Below are 18,830 nucleotides of genomic sequence, written 5' to 3'. Positions count from 1 at the left end.
GTAGGTATAAAAAGGTTGACTACCCCTGCACTAGACCATCTTAATTAAGTTAACTATTAAGTTACTAGTTCATTTGTCTATGTCACTGACAGTGTAGTGACTGTCTTGTTCAAAATTTAATGAGGCCCTGGCCGGTTAGTTCAGTGGTAGAGCGTTGGCCTGGTGTGTGAATGTCCCGAGTTCAATTCCCGGTCAGGGCAGAAAGGTGAAGCACCCATCTGCTTCTCCACCCCTCCCCCTCTTGCTTCCCTCTCTCCCTCCCTCTCTCCCTCTCCTGCAGCTATTGCTTGATTAGAACGAGTTGGCCCCAGGTGCTGAGGATGGTTCCATGGCCTCCACCTGAGGCACTAAAAAATGGCTCCAGTTGCAACAGAGCAAGGGCTCTAGGTGGGCAGAGCATCACCTGCTAGTGGGCTTGTCGGGTGGATCCTGGTTGGGGTGCATGCAGTCTGTCTCTGCATCCCCTCCTCTCACTAAAATTAAAAAAAGAAAACCTAATGAGTAACCAGCACATAGTAGGCACTCTATGAGTCTTAAGTTTCCTGTTCTTTAAATACTAAACCTTTAAAGATATTTTTTCTCATATTAGATGGGGAATTTGCTGAAATACTTTTGGTCTCTCTTTTTAAGACTTTATTTAATGGTTTCAGAGAGAAGGGGGGAGGAGCAGGAAGCATCAATTTATGGTAGTTGCTTCTCCTATGTGCCTTGACCAGGCAAGCCCAGGGTTTTGAACCAGCGATCTCAGCATTTCAGGTTGATGCTTCATCCACTATGTTATCACAGGTCAGGCTCTTCATCTCTTTATCAGTTGCTTTTACCCAGGACCTCCTGAGTAGCTCTCGTCCCCCTAAGTCCACTTAATACAGACACAGACAGGTCTGGCTCCTCATCTCAGGTCACCATGGCTTCAGGAGGTTGGTTATGCAGTGTCCCAAGCCCACCCCATAGCTTCTCTTAGCTGAGACTCACTTCATCACACAGAGCAGTTGGAGGTAATCTGCTAATGGTAGCATCACCGGCATGTGTCAGGGGTATCCCTCGGCCTCTCTTTGAGGTGTGGCATCCTGGGAGGTACAGTCTCTCTGTGGGCATGAGAGCCAGGTGTCGCCATGTGCCCCCATCCGCTGGGGTTGAGGCTTACTGTGGTCCTGCATCCACCCAGGCCTAGCATACATGATTTGATGGCTTCTAATCTAATGCTGATTCTCTAGAGCTTTTGTTCATCAGGACATTCACCAGTACCTGGAATGTGCCAGACACTCTTCTAGTACAAAAAATGTCAATCAGGAAGTGAGATGAAGGAGCATGTTACATGTCTGACTGCTGCTGTGCTGCATCTAACTTTGCAAACAAGGAAGAAATGCGGTTGGAGTGCCTGAAGGCCCGTGTCAGTCACCCTCCTTGGTGGTGGTGGGGCTACTTGATTGGGGTAAAAATTGACATGGGGTAGATCTCACCCTTTCAGAGGGCAGTTCTGTGGCTTTTGACAAACACTCAGCTGTGTAACAGCCCCCATAGTGACGACATGTTCATTACCTCCCAACATGTGGTATAGTGTCTGACAGGTAGTCATGGTCCCTAGACTCCAGTTGATGAATGCATTGGTACCCCAAGGGGCTGCTGCCAACAGTGTACACTTTGATCTCTGTCAGCGGTGACTGAGTTCTGTTGTTTGAGAATCCCTGTAGCACAGCTTGTCAAGTGTATCAGATAAAAGAGTGAGTGGAATCACTGGGCCTCTGGCAGAGCAAAGTTCCTGCTCTTCAGATATGCATTTCATTGGCTTCTCCAGGTTTTCACAGTCAGGTCCTAGGCTCTGTCTTCAGAGGCTGAAGTTGCCTCAAGGCTGAGGTATCCAACTGGGTTGTTGCTGTAATAGAATATTTTCTCCTAGTCTCAGTCCTCACAAGAAATAAAAATGGAGCATGGAGCCTGACCAGGTGATGACACAGTAGATAGATCATTGGACTGGGACTCAGAGGACCCAGGTTCGAAACCCCAAGGTCGCTGGCTTGAGCACAGGCTCACCAGCTTGAACCCGAAGTTGCTGGCTTAAGCAAGGGGTCACTCAGTCTGCTATAGCCCCCCCAGTCAGGGCACATAAGAGAAAGCAATCAATGGACGACTAAGGTGCTGCAACAAAGAATTGATGCTTCTCATCTCTCTGCCTTGTCTCTCTGACCCTATCTGTCCCTCTCTCTCTCTCTCTCTCTCTCTGTCACACATACACACAAAAAGTAGAGCATGGACATGTTCCTTTGTGTTTAGAAGTTTTTTTTAGAATGTCTTCCTCATATTAGGCAGTTTTAAATGTGAATTGGGACACATGGGAACTATACACATCCTTCTGCATTGCTCCTTGGATGGGGCCATGCAGATATAGTAGAAGACAAGTTGATACCATATTCTCAGTAAGTTTCTTTGGGGTAGAAACAGCATAATGGTACACAGGAGCATGTCCTCCTCCCTAGAAGGTGTGTGCTGAGGTATTTAGTGTCTCCAACATGAGTGGCAGTCCCGAGGTGGGTGAGAGTGGAAGGGGAGGATGGATAAAGGAAATGTGGCAAAATAGCAACAGTGTTCTCTAGGAGGAACACACATGGTCTTCTTTCTACTTGTTTTCAAATTTCTGTATATTTTAATTTTTCGAAATAAAACCCTGGCTGTGACTATAGTATGTGATCTGTCATCTGGGAGGTGTGTTGTGTTCCCAGGTGTGGAAAAAGAAGCTCAGTGCAGCCATGGAGGTGGGCGATGCAGCCGAGGCCAAGCGCTGTAAGAACATGGAGGTGCTGTACGACTCACTGCAGCTAGCACACAAGTGCATCCTCAACTCCTTCTATGGCTATGTCATGCGCAAAGGGTACGCTCCTGCCCGGACACTTGCTGGGGGCCGTGGGGCATGGGTGGGGGGAGGTGAGGGCCACACGAACTCACAGGAGAAGCAGGGGGGCATCGGCACTACTAGTCAGGGTCATCTGAACATCCTGGGTAGGAGAGAGCAATTTGGTAGGTTCTGTCCTATATATGTGACTTACAGAATGTCATCACTGGGACCGGGGAGACAGTCCCAGCATTTGGCAGTTGCTAAGCAACACTGTGTGACTAATGAGGGGTATAAAGTTGATTGAGAAGTTGAGTGTGAGACAGAGGAAAAAAGCCAAGGTGGAGACTTCCCAAGGTTAGGCGCCACAGGAAGATGGGGCCAGGTGGGGCCTAAATGTGTCCATTGGACACAACCAGGTCAGTGGGGCTTCTGGGAGAGCAGGTTGTTGAAGGAGGTCTGGCCATTATGTGCAGAGACTCGAGGCGGGTCAACAGGTCAGCTCTGGAGGAGGAGAAATGCAGTGGGTGGCAGAAGGACTGAGTTTAAAGAAGGGCCACTTTATTTGTGTTGTCACTTTTAGTTGTTCATTGATTGCTTCTCACATGTACCGTTACCAGAGGGCTCAAGCCAAACCACTTAACGCTTGCTCAAGCCAGCCACCTTGAGATCATGCTGATGATCCCACACTGAGACTGGTGACCTCAGGGTTTCAAACCTAGGACCTCAGTATCCCAGGTCGATGCTCTGTTCACTGCGCCACCACTGGTCAGGCAGTTTGTGTTGCTTTTTAATGGCAGGGTATGGGCAGAGAGCAGGCCTAGAGCTGAAGCAGAGTTTGGGGCAGGAGGCACCTCTAGCTAAGATGAGCTAGCAAGTTAGCTAGAAAGTTAGCAAGGAGAGTGGAGAAGGCTCATGGGGACACCTACCACCTGGGCTGCTGTGGAGAGTTCTCTGAGGTGGAGGTTGTGATCTGTTGTGCTGCCTCCTTCCAGAACTTTCCTGAGCTATGCCCACACCCTTAAGCAGGGACAGTTCTCTGTCTTCAGCGCAGATGTGAATTCTCCCTTAGTCCTCCTGTCCTGCTTCAGAGTCCCTTTCTTGGCGTCCTTCTCTTTCTCCCCCTCTGAACTCTCCTAATCCCCCTCTGGAGAGAGACCCACCCACCCACAGGCTCTGACTGTTCTTCCCAGGGCCCGTTGGTACTCCATGGAGATGGCTGGCATTGTCTGCTTTACGGGGGCCAACATCATCACCCAGGCACGAGAGCTGATTGAACAGATCGGGTGAGTCTGCCCCCGGGGGTGGCATGGCCTTCTGGGGAGGGTTGGGGTGGGAGGGAAGAGGCCAGCAAAAACAGAGTTGGAAAGTGGGAGGGCTTCTTCTGCTGTCAAGACTTGACACAGGTTTCTTGCTACACAGAGCCACAGTTCAGCATCCATGTGGCCTCATTTCTCTGTTTCTCTGAAGGAGGCCCTTAGAGCTGGACACAGATGGAATATGGTGCGTCCTGCCCAACAGCTTTCCTGAAAATTTTGTCATCAAGACGACAAGCATCAAAAAGCCCAAGGTGACCATCTCCTACCCTGGGGCCATGTTGAACATCATGGTCAAGGTGAGCCTGGGTTTCCAGCACCACCACTCTGATGAGGACTTGGGAGAGGGAACTGTGTGGGCTCCCACTCTGCTCTCCTTACTAATAACTTCAGACCACATGCCTCTGATTTCAGACTGTTTCTCTGTAGCCTGAGGATTTATACAGAAAATCCTGTACTCAAAAGTTACTGACGTTTATGTTCTACTTCAGCACAGCACCTAGACTGTTTTGCTTTTAGCTTTTTGTTTTGGAATACTATTAGACTTACAGAAAAGTTAAAAACGGAACAGACAACTCCTTTATACCCTTCAGCCTGTTTTTCTTAATGTTAACATGCTCTGTAAACCGTGGCACACTGTCAGCATCGAGGAATTCAGGTGGCACAGCACTAAAACTGAACTACAGTCTTTATTTGGATTTCCCAGTTTTTCCCAGACCCTGTGCTGGGTTCAGGCATCCTTCTCTTTTACTTCCTCTAGCCTGGCAGCCCCTTGGTCTTTCAAATCTTTCCTGACCGGGACCTCTCCCTTCCATGAGTACTGATGAGGTGTCTTGTTGACTGCCACTCAGTTTGGATTTGTGTTTTTTCTGTGATTAGACTGAGGTTTTTTGGGTTTGGGGAGGAATGCCACAGGTGACATGCCATGGGGCACTATTGGTGTGTGGTATTGGGATCTTACTCTGGTCACCAGGTGCGGCTGCTACTTCCCCAAGACCTTGTTCTAGAAACAAGAAGGGAGTGTCCTGTCCACCATGCATCAAAGCACCATGGGAACAGTAACTGAGTAGATGTCTGAGACTGCAGGTGTCCACTGGTTCAGCAGCATTGCCTCCCCACTGCCGCAGTGTTCCTGGTTTTTCCCTCTGTGGTGATTCAATTTCTCTACTTCCTGTACTTTTTTTTTTTTTTTTTTTTTTTTTTTTTTTTGCATTTTTCTGAAGCTGGAAACAGGGAGAGACAGTCAGACAGACTCCCGCATGTGCCCGACCGGGATCCACCTGGCACACCCACCATGGGGCCACACTCTGCCCACCAGGGGGTGATGCTCTGCCCATCCTGGGCGTCACCATGTTGCGACCAGAGCCACTCTAGCGCCTGGGGCAGAGGCCAAGGAGCCATCCCCAGCGCCCGGGCCATCCTTGCTCCAATGGAGCCTTGGCTGCGGGAGGGGAAGAGAGAGACAGAGAGGAAGGCGCGGCGGAGGGGTGGAGAAGCAAATGGGCGCTTCTCCTGTGTGCCCTGGCCGGGAATCAAACCCGGGTCCTCCACACGCTAGGCTGACGCTCTACCGCTGACTTCCTGTACATTTTTTTTTTTTTTTTTTTTTTTCATTTTTTCTGAAGCTGGAAATGGGGAGAGACAGTCAGACAGACTCCCGCATGCGCCCGGCCGGGATCCACCCGGCACGCCCACCAGGGGCGACGCTCTGCCCACCAGGGGGCGATAATCTGCCCATCCTGGGCATCGCCATGTTGCGACCAGAGCCACTCTAGCACCTGGGGCAGAGGCCACAGAGCCATCCCCAGCGCCCAGGCCATCTTTTCTCCAATGGAGCCTTGGCTGCGGGAGGGGAAGAGAGAGACAGAGAGGAAAGCGCGGCGGAGGGGTGGAGAAGCAAATGGGCGCTTCTCCTGTGTGCCCTGGCCGGGAATCAAACCCGGGTCCTCTGCACGCTAGGCCGACGCTCTACCGCTGAGCCAACCGGCCAGGGCCTCTTCCTGTACATTTTTTTTTATTTATTTATTTATTTATTTATTTATTTTTTCATTTTTCTGAAGCTGGAAACAGGGAGAGACAGTCAGACAGACTCCCGCATGCGCCCGACCGGGATCCACCCGGCACGCCCACCAGGGGCGGTGCTCTGCCCCTCAGGGGGCGATGCTCTGCCCATCCTGGGCGTCGCCATATTGCGACCAGAGCCACTCTAGCGCCTGAGGCAGAGGCCACAGAGCCATGCCCAGCGCCCGGGCCATCTCTGCTCCAATGGAGCCTTGGCTGCGGGAGGGGAAGAGAGAGACAGAGAGGAAAGCGCGGTGGAGGGGTGGAGAAGCAAATGGGCGCTTCTCCTGTGTGCCCTGGCCGGGAATCGAACCCGGGTCCTCCGCACGCTAGGCCGATTCCTGTACATTTTTAATTGAAATCCTTCTATTGCAGAGTTGTCACCCTTCCTTCCCACTTCCTTCCTCCCTCACTGGTCACGTAGTTGTGTGTTTTATGTCCATGTGGTCTCGTGAACCTTGTTTTCTTGAGCTGTAACTGGCCACTGTCCTGCTGTGTTTGCGGCTCGGCTTGTTCCCCTGGCCACTGGGCTCCTTCACATTAGCACTCTCGTTTCTGAGACATGCCTGTTCTAGGGTGTGGGTGTGGCTTTGCTTGTTTTTGGAACACTTTCTTCCTGCTTCATCTCATGTTTTCCTTGTTCCAGTCCTGGAATCAGCATTTCTCTAAAAAGCCCAGTTCCTTTTCCTGGAAATGGTAGAAATGTTTGGGCACTTTTATTTCTGTCCTCAGCCTTAGACTACTTGCTAAAAAGCAGGGCTTGTCAGTTTCTTAACTTAGCCCTTTCTTCCCAAGCCATGAGCAGGGTTCTGTCAGCTGTCAGTAATATCACTGGGTTCTTCTCTCCCAGTCTGCAGTCCCTCTTGGGGTTACCACGCAGCCTTGTTGAAGATTTTCTAATTTGCTTACAGTAAAAATAGAGTGCAGTTCTGTGGAATTGTGTGTCCCCCCACCACAGAGCCACACAACAGCTTCGCATCCTGTAGTTCTAAGTGCAGCCCCTTAGTCAACAGCCCCTCTCCCATTTCCACATCTGATATCCTAGTGTATATGTGTTTGTTTGTTTAATTGATTTGGGAAAGAGAGAGGCACAGCAGTCTGTTTCTGTATATGCCCTGACCAGGGATTGAACCAGCAACCTCTGTGCATCAGGTCGATGCTCTAACCAACTGAGCTATTTGGCCAGGGCACCCCAGTGTGTTCTTGTGTGGTCATTTTGCATTTTCCAAAATGTCCTGTGTATGGAAACGTGTGTAACCTCTGGAATCAGCAGAGTGTACATCGGTTCATCCGCTTTGGACGTGTGTCAGCATTTGGTCTCTTTCTCTGCACAGTTGTTTCTGTTGTACAGAAGGCCCATTTGCTGATCCATTCACTGCTTGGAGGGCAACTATTTGTGTCCAGGTCTGGATGATGACGAGTGAGGCTGCCCCTCTTCGTTCTGGTTTTGCAGGAAGGCTTTACCAACGACCAGTACCAGGAGCTGGCTGAGCCCTCCTCGCTCACCTATGTCACCCGTTCAGAAAACAGCATCTTTTTTGAGGTAGATGGACCCTACCTTGCCATGATCCTTCCAGCCTCCAAAGAAGAAGGCAAGAAACTGAAGAAGAGGTAGGAATCCCACAGCTTCTGCTTGGGAAAGGAAATGGATGAATTAGATTTAACAGCCTGTCCAGGAAATGGACCAGGGGCCAGGATGGGGACAGACCTCGGTTCTGTCATTTGGCCTTTTTGATTCAATTTGGAAAGTTTTTGTCAACACGGATGCCACCAGCTCTGTTCTCCATCTGTTAGATTCTGGTTCTACAGGCTGCAGGCCCTTAAATTAACATTTTAAAAAATTGATTATTTGCGAGAGACAGAGAAGCATCAAGCTGCTATTCCACTTATTTATGCATTAATTGGTTGATTCTTATATGTGCCCTGACCAAGCATCAAATTCTGTAATATATCGGATTGACACTCAAACAAACTGAGCTACCAGGCCAAAGCCCTTTAAATCATTTTCAAGTTGGAGAGAGAAACCTCAGGGTTGAGAGGTATTTACTGCCAGGTGGATGCAAGAGAGGGTCAGAAGGGCAGTGAGGAGCAGCCAGCGTTGCAAGCTGTATCATGACTGCTCACCTTGCTTCTAGGTACGCCGTGTTCAATGAGGATGGCTCTCTGGCCGAGCTCAAGGGTTTTGAGGTGAAGCGTCGTGGGGAGCTGCAGCTCATCAAGATCTTTCAGTCATCTGTGTTTGAGGCCTTCCTCAGGGGCAGCACCCTGGAGGAAGTGTATGGCTCTGTTGCCAAGGTGGCCGACTACTGGCTAGATGTGCTCTACAGCAAGGTGAGGCCGCCTCCCCACCTGGCTGTGAGGAATCCTACAGGTAGAGACCCTGTGACACGTGAACTAGGCTGATGCTAATGAAATCCCAAGACTAACTGAGTGCCCTTGCTTCTGTAGGTGACAGGGTTCTATGAAGGAGACAGATAATGTGATCAAAATGGAATCTAAGAAAAAATTTGCCAACCATCACATCAACTTCTTTGAGTTTTAAGTCTTTGTTGGCTCTGTAAATTCTACTACAGTTTAATGATGGTGCTGGCTTATCTTTTAATGTGCCTTCTCATGGAATGTGTCGTTATCCCTGTGCTCCCCTGTAGTGTTTGTGTTTTACTGAGGTTGTGTAGGTTAATTTATATATCTACTTCTCTACTATTGGGTATCAGGTAGACTTCAGGTTTCCGTTGTGATAATGTTACATCAGACATCTTTGTACAAAAAAAGAAAGCAGCCCTGGCCGGTTGGCTCAGCGGTAGAGCGTCGGCCTAGCGTGCGGAGGACCCGGGTTCGATTCCCGGCCAGGGCACACAGGAGAAGCGCCCATTTGCTTCTCCACCCCTCCGCCGCACTTTCTGTCTCTCTCTTCCCCTCCCGCAGCCGAGGCTCCATTGGAGCAAAGATGGCCCGGGCGCTGGGGATGGCTCCTTGGCCTCTGCCCCAGGCGCTAGAGTGGCTCTGGTCGCAATATGGCGACGCCCAGGATGGGCAGAGCATCGCCCCCTGGTGGGCGTACCGGGTGGATCCCGGTCGGGCGCATGCGGGAGTCTGTCTGACTGTCTCTCCCTGTTTCCAGCTTCAGAAAAATGAAAAAAAAAAAAAAAAAAAAAGAAAAGAAACATTTTTATATAGATGCTTTTCTCTCTCCATGGTTGGCTAGAAAGAGACTTTGTGTGTGAAAAGAATACTGAAATATTCTGGAATATTGGCTGGCTCCCTTTGCTTTGTGGGTGTCTGGTTCTTGGCATGTCTTTTCTACATACAGCTGACTCACACACGAGAGTGAGCACCAAGGGGGAAAGCACACGTAGTACTCATGAGCAGGCAAAACTTACGGGCTTTTGAGGGTGGGAGGTCAGGTTTGTGTGTGCACAGGAGCCCAAACCAGCATTAAGGCTTTGTGTGTGGTTTTAAGTCTTGCTGTGTCTGGTACAACACAGCCCTTAGAATACTCAGTCTTCACCTCATCTGCTGGGGAAACATGATTTCATGGGAAGAAGTCCTGGGTGAGCTGGGACACTCCTTTACCTCTATGTGATGTTTTGCCCATTCTTTCTCCAGGCAGCTAACATGCCTGATTCTGAGCTGTTCGAGTTGATCTCTGAGAACCGTTCCATGTCTCGGAAGCTGGAAGATTACGGGGAGCAGAAGTCTACATCTATCAGCACAGCCAAGCGCCTGGCCGAGTTCCTGGGAGATCAGATGGTGAAGGACGCAGGGCTGAGCTGCCGCTACATCATTTCCCGGAAGCCTGAAGGCTCACCCGTCACAGAGAGGTGAGAGCTTCCAGGGTTAGGGAGGGACTAAGCCTCAGACCCTCTGAAGATGAGATGATAGGAAGGACTTGCTGGACCCTGGTGGGACCCCAGAGTGAGCATGGTGAGCCCAGCCACCTGCAGCACCAAAGAACCTAGGCTCTTGAGGGTCAGCTACAATGCACCCCATCTTGAGGTCCAGTCACACCCTTGAGGACACTGGGTGCACCCTGGTTGGAGAGGTGATAGTGGAACAGCAAAGGACTCCATCGCATAGCAGCTTCCAGTCTCGACTAGAAACGTCAGGGTCAGTGGGGCAGTTCTCCTATCACCCCATGCTGTTTGGGCTGTTGGAGCTGAGCAAGGGCTACACGAATGGAAAGGAAAATGCAGTGGATCCAAGGCATGCTTTTCCCTGTGGGTGGCACATAGACTAAAAGGAAGGACCACCCCTCCCTGTTACCACGTGACTGTGGGCAACTTGAGAAAGTGTGGAGCACCATCAAGAAAAGCTGGTTCAGAGACGGCCACTACAGTGCCTCCTCCGTGACAAGGTATGTCTCTTGTCTGGAGCCTGGGCAGCCCTGTGACTTGCTACAACAAATGGAATGTGGCAGAAGTACCATGTGACTTCTGAAACCTAGCTGCAGAGGGCCTTGCAGTTCTGCTCTGCCCTTTAGTTTCCTGGAGTGGCTGGAGAGGCCCAGACCACGGAGCCTGAGAGGTTGTGTGCCGAGGGAGGCCACCATAGCTACACAGTGACCCCAGAGGGGACCATCTGAATTGCAGACTCATAAGCAAAAAGATGGTTATTTCAACCCATTAAGTTTTGGGCTGGTTTGTATACAGCAGTAAATAACTCATAAAGCTAGAAGCTTAAGTAGTCAGTGTTCTTACCTTCATTAGGAAGACCAGCAGAGAAAAAAAATGAATTAAATACCGCAAATATTTTCTTAAAAAGAAACTCCCAGTCATAAAACATGGAATTTACTATAAGGCTAAAATAGATTATACAGAGTAAAATAAAGATTCCCTATATATCAATAAGAAGACAGCCCAGAGAACAAATGGACCACTAATAGGAATGGAAATTCGAAGCAAGTGGCCAGCACATGTGAAGATGTTCAGACACAGGAGCCAGGAAATGCACCTTTTAGTTGGAGACAAAGACTCTGATGATCCCAGTTGTTGATGGCCATGTGGACCAGTGTTCACAGTGTACATGGGACCGTGGATGACAGTCACTTTAGAGAGAAACCAGTGCATGGGGACAGAGAGGACGCCCGACTTACTGCATAGTCAAGCACTTTTGGGGACATGCCTTGCACAGCTGCCGTGTTTACATTGTGCTGAGAGGCAAAATTTGGGAATGCGATAAGTGACCTTCAAGCAGAAAGTAGATAAAGGTATCTTATGCAGTAAAATGTACGAAGTTGGAGGGGCTCACAGCTATGTTAGACACTGAGAGTTCAAAAACAGGTTACAGGGTGATGTATACAGTACAGCACCTCTGTAGCATTTACAAATATGGAAAACATTCATATGTTTATGAGTACATGCAAATAGAAGTGATATAAAGACACACAGGATCAGTAATAAGGACTGAGCTCCTTTCTGTGTGAGGGGAGTCAGTAGGGCTGCATGGGGTGGGGGAGGCCTCATGTTTGTCTCTATTTTCATACATGAAGTAAAATGGCAGGGCTCGAAGCCTGAGGACTAGGTTGGGTCCACAGGTGTTGGCTGTCTTCCTGAGTTTATGTTCATAAGATTTCACAGTAATAGATTTTTCCATCAGTGAATAAAAGGGATATTGACAGTTGCCCTATCACTTTGCTAGTGACATGCAAACTGGTTCATTCTTTCAGGAAAGCAGGAAACCCTTCCTGTACGTTACCCTAATTATATGTGTGCACATGATATGTCTTCGAAGTGAGGGTTAGAAGTTAACGGCTCTGTTCACAGTGGTGAAACAACAGACCACATGGCCAGTGGTGATGAATGGTTATTTTATTGCAATAAAGTATTATTTTAGTTATTAAATACAATAAACATTAGATATAAGGTATAGTTTATGCAAAACAACAGCATTAAGTGAAAACAGGTTACAAACTAGGTCTGAGTCCTTATTTCCATGTAAAGTGCTGTACACTGATGAGCACCGTGCCAGGTGCAGGAGATGTTCTGCCTCTGAGCGCTGTGTCTCTCATCACCCAGGGCCATCCCACTCGCCATTTTCCAGGCAGAGCCCACAGTGAGGAGGCACTTTCTCCGGAAGTGGCTGAAGAGTTCTTCCCTCCAGGACTTTGACATTCGGACGGTGAGTGCTGATTTGTTCTATCGGAAAGTCAGGAGGAAAACTAGACAGAGCAGCATCCCTGACTCCTCAGCCTTTTGCCTGGAGTCTTCACTCTTGGTGTCCCCCTTTCTGACATGTGAGGGGTGAGGAAATAGTTACCCATTAGGATCCTGGCGCTGCAAGCATCATTTAAGCCCTGTATCTCAGTTTCCTCTGACAAATGGACGCTTTCATCATAGAATTTCTAACAGGAAAAGTAAGACACGGGGAGGTGCAGTGTTGCTGCTGCTGCTTTTTCACATGCCCTGTCATTGTCCTTACACGCAGATTCTGGATTGGGACTACTACATTGAGCGGCTGGGCAGCGCCATACAGAAGATCATCACAATCCCTGCAGCTCTGCAGCAGGTGAGGTCAAGAGCCACGGAAGCAGGGCCTAGTGTGGTTTAAATGCCACAAGAACCTGGGCATAGCCTGAACTCACAGTCAGACAAGTGATCAGTCCCACCTTCATTTAGGTAAAGAACCCAGTGCCACGCGTCAAACACCCTGACTGGCTGCACAAAAAACTATTAGAGAAGAATGACATCTATAAGCAGAAGAAGATCAGTGAGCTCTTTGTCCTTGAGGGCAAGAGACAGGTAATGGGACCCAACCTGGGACAGCAGAGGCCGCGATGGGCAGGACTGGGCCAGTCCACGGGCACACGGCACCAGGGTCCCCATGCTACTGTCCGTGAGGTTGGGTGCTTCCATTCGCGTGTCTGGAATTATTTTTTTCTAAAAATGTACACCTTGATACTCTGCCTTTTCATTCCTCCCAGGGTTCTTTTATGGTAGGAAGCACTGAATCCTCGGGCTGGGTGAAGAGCCATCTTACCATAAATGTAGAGTGTGCCTGTAGACTGAGTGATTTGGAATGAGTCACTGTAGCTTGAGACTTCTGTTTTCTAAACTGTAGAATAGAAACTAAAAAATATTGAAGACAGTATAATGACAGGTGTGAGGCTGGGAGGGAGGAAGAAGGGAGCTTACCTGCTCTTTGTAATATATTTCTTATGAAAAGGACAGTTCTGGACCAAACAGAATGGTGGCACCTCAGTGACATTTCTGTTTGACCGTCTACCTCACTATTAAAGTGAAAAATAGTTTATAGTCTATAATGAGTACTTTTGGGTGCAAGTACTTTATCCCATTCAGATGATTTTCTAGAAGTGGAATTTGCTGAGAGAGCTCGTGTTTTAAGTCCCCTTTGGGTGGCTGTAGGTGGGCATGGCCCAGGCATCAGAAGACACCCAGAGCCTTGGTGCTCCCGACATGGAGGACTTCGGCCTTGCGAAGCCACCCCGCACACTTGTCCCTGTTGCTACAAAGAGAAAGACCCTCTGGGAGAGCCAGGAGGAGTCTCAGGACCTGGGACTGAGAGTGTCTTGGCAGGAGATTTTGGGGCAGCCTCCAGCCCTTGGAACTACCCAGGTAAGAAGCCCTCAGGCATCGGACTGGTCATTGGGTAGAGGGAGCAGATGCTGGTTTGGGCCACACGGGGGTGCGCCGTCTCCCAGAGGGTATACTGAACAGTATGGAGACGCTGAGATGTATCTTGACCACTGAGGAGGTTGGCAAAATGCCCAGTCCTTACAGAGTGCTTTGAAGTTGTGTGGTTTTATTGCCATAGAAGGACATTTCTGTTTTAGTATGTCTCTGGCTCCTCTTAAGTTATCCTACTATCTGTCCCAGGAAGAGTGGCTGGTCTGGCTCCGGTTCCACAAGAAGAAGTGGCAGCTGCAGGCCCGACAGCGCCTCACTCGCAGGAAGAGGCAGCGTCTGGAGGCAGAGGGTGTGCCACAGCCCAGGGCCGTGCGAGACAGGCCAGCCTCAGGGCTGGGGAGCTTCTTGCGAAGAACTGCTCGCAGCATTCTGGACCTTCCGTGGCAGATCGTGCAGGTGTGAACAGGGATCCCTGGGAGTGTGGGACACCCTGGGGCAAGAACATGGCCAATGGGAAGGGGTGTCTGGCCAGCTCAGGATCCTGGGGACCATCCCTTAGTCTGGGATGGATTAGAAAGGGTAGATTTTAACCTCCATGCGTCTGATTGTAGCTGGTGCTGGAGGCCACCTAGGAGGTGGCCTGTCCATAGGTGTCAGGCGCTTTCTCTGGCAGGCTTACATGCACAACTGTGCAATTGGTTTCCTTTCAGATCTGTGAGACCAGCCATGCTGGTATGTTCAGACTGTGGGCTGTCATTGGCAGTGACTTGTACTGCATCAAGCTGAACATCCCCCGTGTGTTCTACATAAACCAGAGGGTGCCCAAAGAGGAGGAGGGTCCTGCATATCGCAAGGTACAGGAGGCAGCTTGTGCCTCTGAGGTTGTCTCCACAGCAATTGAGGTCAGAGGCTGGTGGGCTGTATAGCTCTGAGCGAGGTGTTCTGGAGCCTCCATCTCCTGAGAACCTTCTCAGATACTGCAGTAATTATTGGACCGTCTGTGAAGGAGTAAGCGCAGAGCAGGTCTCAGTGATAGGAGCTACTGGTGTCCTTGCCCTGGTGGACCATCCTGTGTCTGATGTCCATGTAGCAGGGAAGGGGCAGGGTGGACACTTGTCAGTCTGTATGTACTGTCTTCATAGGCTTTTCTGATGTGAAAGCTTTATTATAACATAATTCACACACCATACATAATTCATTTAAAGTACAGTTCAGTTGCTGGTAGCATGTGGAGTTGTGCAGGCAGCACCACAGTCGACCCTAGAACATTTCCATCACCCCCAGAAAGGCATCCCGGGCCCCTTAGCAGTCTCTCCCCCAACCTAGTAACCGCTGGCCCACATTTGCCTCTAGATGAGCCCAGTGTGGACATTTCGTATATTTGGGACTGTGGGTGGGCCTCTGCCTCCTCCTCACTCAAGTCCTCATCAGCTCTCACCTGGTGTCTCTGAGCACCTGGCTTGCGCCACCCAGAGAATTGTCATGGCGGCTGCCCGTGTGCACTTCTCTGTGGGATGCTGACATGTGGGTGAGACAAGACCTGCATGCTGGAAGCTGGGGTGAGTGAGGAAGCTTTCAGAAGGTGAAGCTCCATCCCAGAGATGCAGCAGAATGTGGACATGGAGGCAGAGGGTATAGCACAGCAGGGACAGATGTCCTAGAGCTCCTGTAACTTACTTGGTTGTAACAGTGGAACTTGGGAGAGCAGCGTTCTTTTCCTTTTGGGATACTCTACCCTTTGGGTGCTTTCCCTGCTTCCTCCTTCACCAGGACTGCCCCACTTTGCCCCCATGGGCTCCTCTCCCCATCCTCTGACCAGGAAAATGGTTTCTTGGGGGTTTTTTGCATCCTGCACCCTCTAAACCCAGGAGAGGATGGAGGAAAGTAAACTGGGAGCATCTGCCTCACCCAGTCTCTGCTTGTCTGCTTCTCAGAGGCCTCAAGTTGTTTCTGAGTTGTGCTCTGAGCTTTTAGTTTTACACATTAGAGTGAAATGGTGTGTACTTCATGGTTGTGAGCACTGGAAGTGCCAGAACTGTTTAAACAATGCTTGTATGTGTGTGTAACAATCATCACCACTTAGCTTGGCCATGTAACAAGGTCATCACTATGTTGTCCCTAGGTGAATCGAGTCCTTCCTCGCTCCAACATGGTCTATAATCTCTATGAGTACTCGGTGCCAGAGGACATGTACCAAGAACACATCAATGAGATCAATACTGAGCTGTCGGCCCCGGACATTGAGGGCGTGTACGAAACTCAGGTAACTGCCTTACCACCTGAACTGAGCAGGAATCTAGCTGGACGGATAGAGGAAAGAGAACCCACGTAGGGCACGGACAGGCTAGCAGCAGCCACTATGGACTCTACCACAAGGACAATTTCAGCAGCATGTCTGCCAAAGACAGCCTAGAGCAGATGGCTATGCCCTGACGGCAGCCCCCCAGTCAGCCTTCCCGCCCTGACCCTTTTCAGGTGCCATTATTGTTTCGGGCCTTGGTGCACCTGGGCTGTGTGTGTGTGGTCAATAAACAGCTGGTGAAGCACCTGTCAGGCTGGGAAGCAGAAACCTTCGCTCTCGAACATCTGGAGATGCGCTCTCTGGCCCAGTTCAGCTACCTGGAACCAGGTATGGCCCATGCCAGCTGCCCCGCTGGTCTCCATCTTCCACACATCTTGGATGACCTGTATGTCTTCCTGCAGGGAGCATTCGCCACATCTACCTGTATCATCACACACAAGGCCACAAGGCACTCTTTGGCATCTTTGTGCCCTCACAACGCAGGGCGTCCGTGTTTGTGTTGGATACTGTGAGTTCCTGGGGCAGGGGTATGGGAGGGTCAAACCACAGGGCAGGGAAATCCCAGCCCCCTGCCTTATTGCCAGAAGTCTTTGTCCACAAGTGCCTATGGCAATTGAATTAGATCTGGAACCTGAGAGGCAGGGCTATCAGCCATGTCCAGAGGTGAGGGAGAGGTTGACGTGGCCCTTGTCCAGGTACGAAGCAACCAGATGCCCAGCCTCAGTGCCTTGTACTCAGCTGAACACAGCCTCCTGCTGGAGAAAGTAGGCCTCGAGCTCCTCCCTCCCCCTAAACACACATTTGAAGTTCGGGCTGAGACCGATTTGAAGACCATCTGCAGAGCCATCCAGCGCTTCCTGCTGGCCTACAAGGTGAGTGAGGTTGGGGTGCTTCTGTGTGAACCCCTCCCCTCATGCTGGGTCCCCTTAGCCCCTTTCTCCCCTGTACCCAGGAGGAGCGCCGTGGGCCCACCCTCATCGCTGTGCAGTCCAACTGGGAGCTGAAGAGACTGGCCAATGAGATTCCCGTCCTGGGGGAATTCCCGCTGGTGCCTGTCCGTGTGGCCGACAAGATCAGCTATGGAGTCCTGGACTGGCAGCGCCATGGAGCCCGGCATATGATCCGCCACTACCTTAACTTGGATACCTGCCTATCGCAGGCCTTTGAAATGAGCAGGTGAGCAGAGCACAGGGCTGTTTCTTGGCTTTGCTGCTGATCTGCCCACCTGGGTTGTGGCTGATCTGTCAATCTCTGACAGCAAGTTGGTCTTCCTGGTCCCCCCCCCCCCCCAGACCAACCTGGGACTTGCCCACAACCGTGACCCTGACCCTTCAGGTACTTCCACATCCCCATTGGGAACCTGCCTGAGGACATCTCCACCTTTGGCTCCGACCTCTTCTTTGCCCGCCACCTCCAGCGCCACAACCACCTGCTCTGGCTGTCCCCTACACGGCGCCCGGACCTGGGCGGGAAAGAGGCTGATGACAACCGCCTCGTCATGGAGTTCGAGGACCAGGCCACTGTGGAGATAAATAGTTCAGGCTGTTACTCTACAGGTGGGTGGGTGAGGCCCACAGGCACTTCAGGGCTGTGTTTCTGCCATTTGTTGTCATTCTGTGGTGGAGAGAACGCTCAGCACTGATCCTCAGAGTTCAGCCAAACAGGTGTGGGATGAGTATAGGCTGGACTCTGTGGTCAGCCTGAGTGGAGTACTCATTGGCCGCCATGGCAGCTGCAGGCAGCAATAATGTTTCTGGGTTAGTCCTTGCTGGGGTCGGGCTCTGAACCCATGGGGTGGTCAGTGCACAGATTGGTCTTTGTGTGCAGTGTGCGTGGAGCTGGACATCCAGAACCTAGCCGTTAACACCATCCTGCAGTCTCACCACATCAATGACATGGAGGGGGCCGACAGCATGGGCATCAGCTTTGATGTGATCCAGCAGGCCTCCCTGGAGGACATGATCACTGGAAACCAGGCCGCCAGCGCTCCGGCCAGCTATGATGAGATGGTCCTGTGCTCTAACACCTTCAGGTACCTGAGGCCTGTGTCCCCAAAACGTATCCTGACCTTTTGTTCTTGTGCCCTCTCCTCTTCAAAAGCAGAATAACTGAGTATGGGGTCTAGAAAGAACATTAGAAATTCTCTTATCCTTTGCCCTTGTTTTGGGAAACTCAGAGCTGAGACAGTATCATCGAGGCTTCCCTCCACCCACCCCGTAGAGTCAGAAACCACTGTGGGTACAGGTTCCCCGTGCTGTGTTCTGGGCCCCTTCCCCTGGCCAGAGGCATGTAGGAAACCTCCATTTAACTCAGGGTGTGGAGAACGTGGACATTTATCAAGTTTCTGCTTGGGATACACAGCAGGACATGAACTAGGGTTCAGCCAGGCAGAAAGTGGTGTGAGTTACAGAGTTTGGGTGTCAGAATTGCTGTGACGGGGTGACACTGTGATAGGAAGCATGCATGCTCTTCACGGCTCCCATGGCTCCACCTGGGGGTGTGGCCATTGACCACTGTAGAGATGAAGAAATTGAGGCATGGGCTGCCAGCATGCTGTGGTCACACCACAGCTGAGCAGCAGGGTTGGCCTCCAAGAATACATGCTGTGATTCCAGAACCAGGCTCTTCAGCCATCAGTCTTGGTGCCTTCCCACAAGAGGACAGAACTTGGGAAAAGATGAGGAGGGTGGCAGAAAGGCTCAGGGACAGGTGTGCACAGTGCAGTTGGGCCAGGGGCTTAT

General features: G+C 50.6%; 1 protein-coding gene across 4 annotated transcripts in view; it reads left to right on the top strand.

Annotated features, from left to right (window-relative positions):
• The window catches only part of POLE (DNA polymerase epsilon, catalytic subunit), a 51,327-nt gene that overhangs the window by 17,724 nt on the left and 14,773 nt on the right, over positions 1 to 18,830 (top strand). For all 4 annotated transcript variants that reach the window (XR_010729318.1, XM_066260895.1, XM_066260892.1 and 1 more), the window contains exons 21-39: positions 2,718 to 2,866; positions 4,021 to 4,113; positions 4,298 to 4,442; positions 7,658 to 7,815; positions 8,340 to 8,535; positions 9,811 to 10,025; positions 12,219 to 12,321; positions 12,628 to 12,708; positions 12,819 to 12,941; positions 13,566 to 13,775; positions 14,037 to 14,243; positions 14,498 to 14,641; positions 15,910 to 16,050; positions 16,263 to 16,416; positions 16,491 to 16,597; positions 16,785 to 16,961; positions 17,042 to 17,265; positions 17,425 to 17,645; positions 17,917 to 18,121. Coding sequence is in view for 3 of the 4 variants with exons in the window: in XM_066260895.1 (XP_066116992.1) it covers positions 2,718 to 2,866; positions 4,021 to 4,113; positions 4,298 to 4,442; positions 7,658 to 7,815; positions 8,340 to 8,535; positions 9,811 to 10,025; positions 12,219 to 12,321; positions 12,628 to 12,708; positions 12,819 to 12,941; positions 13,566 to 13,775; positions 14,037 to 14,243; positions 14,498 to 14,641; positions 15,910 to 16,050; positions 16,263 to 16,416; positions 16,491 to 16,597; positions 16,785 to 16,961; positions 17,042 to 17,265; positions 17,425 to 17,645; positions 17,917 to 18,121 (3,053 nt within the window). In the remaining variant the exon portion in view is untranslated. The remainder of the gene's footprint in view (positions 1 to 2,717; positions 2,867 to 4,020; positions 4,114 to 4,297; positions 4,443 to 7,657; positions 7,816 to 8,339; positions 8,536 to 9,810; positions 10,026 to 12,218; positions 12,322 to 12,627; positions 12,709 to 12,818; positions 12,942 to 13,565; positions 13,776 to 14,036; positions 14,244 to 14,497; positions 14,642 to 15,909; positions 16,051 to 16,262; positions 16,417 to 16,490; positions 16,598 to 16,784; positions 16,962 to 17,041; positions 17,266 to 17,424; positions 17,646 to 17,916; positions 18,122 to 18,830) is intronic.

This window comes from Saccopteryx bilineata, chromosome 2 (assembly GCF_036850765.1).
Source record: "Saccopteryx bilineata isolate mSacBil1 chromosome 2, mSacBil1_pri_phased_curated, whole genome shotgun sequence".
Lineage (NCBI taxonomy): Eukaryota > Metazoa > Chordata > Mammalia > Chiroptera > Emballonuridae > Saccopteryx > Saccopteryx bilineata.
Note: the sequence above shows the minus strand (reverse complement) of the source record. Positions and strands in the feature narration are given on the sequence as shown.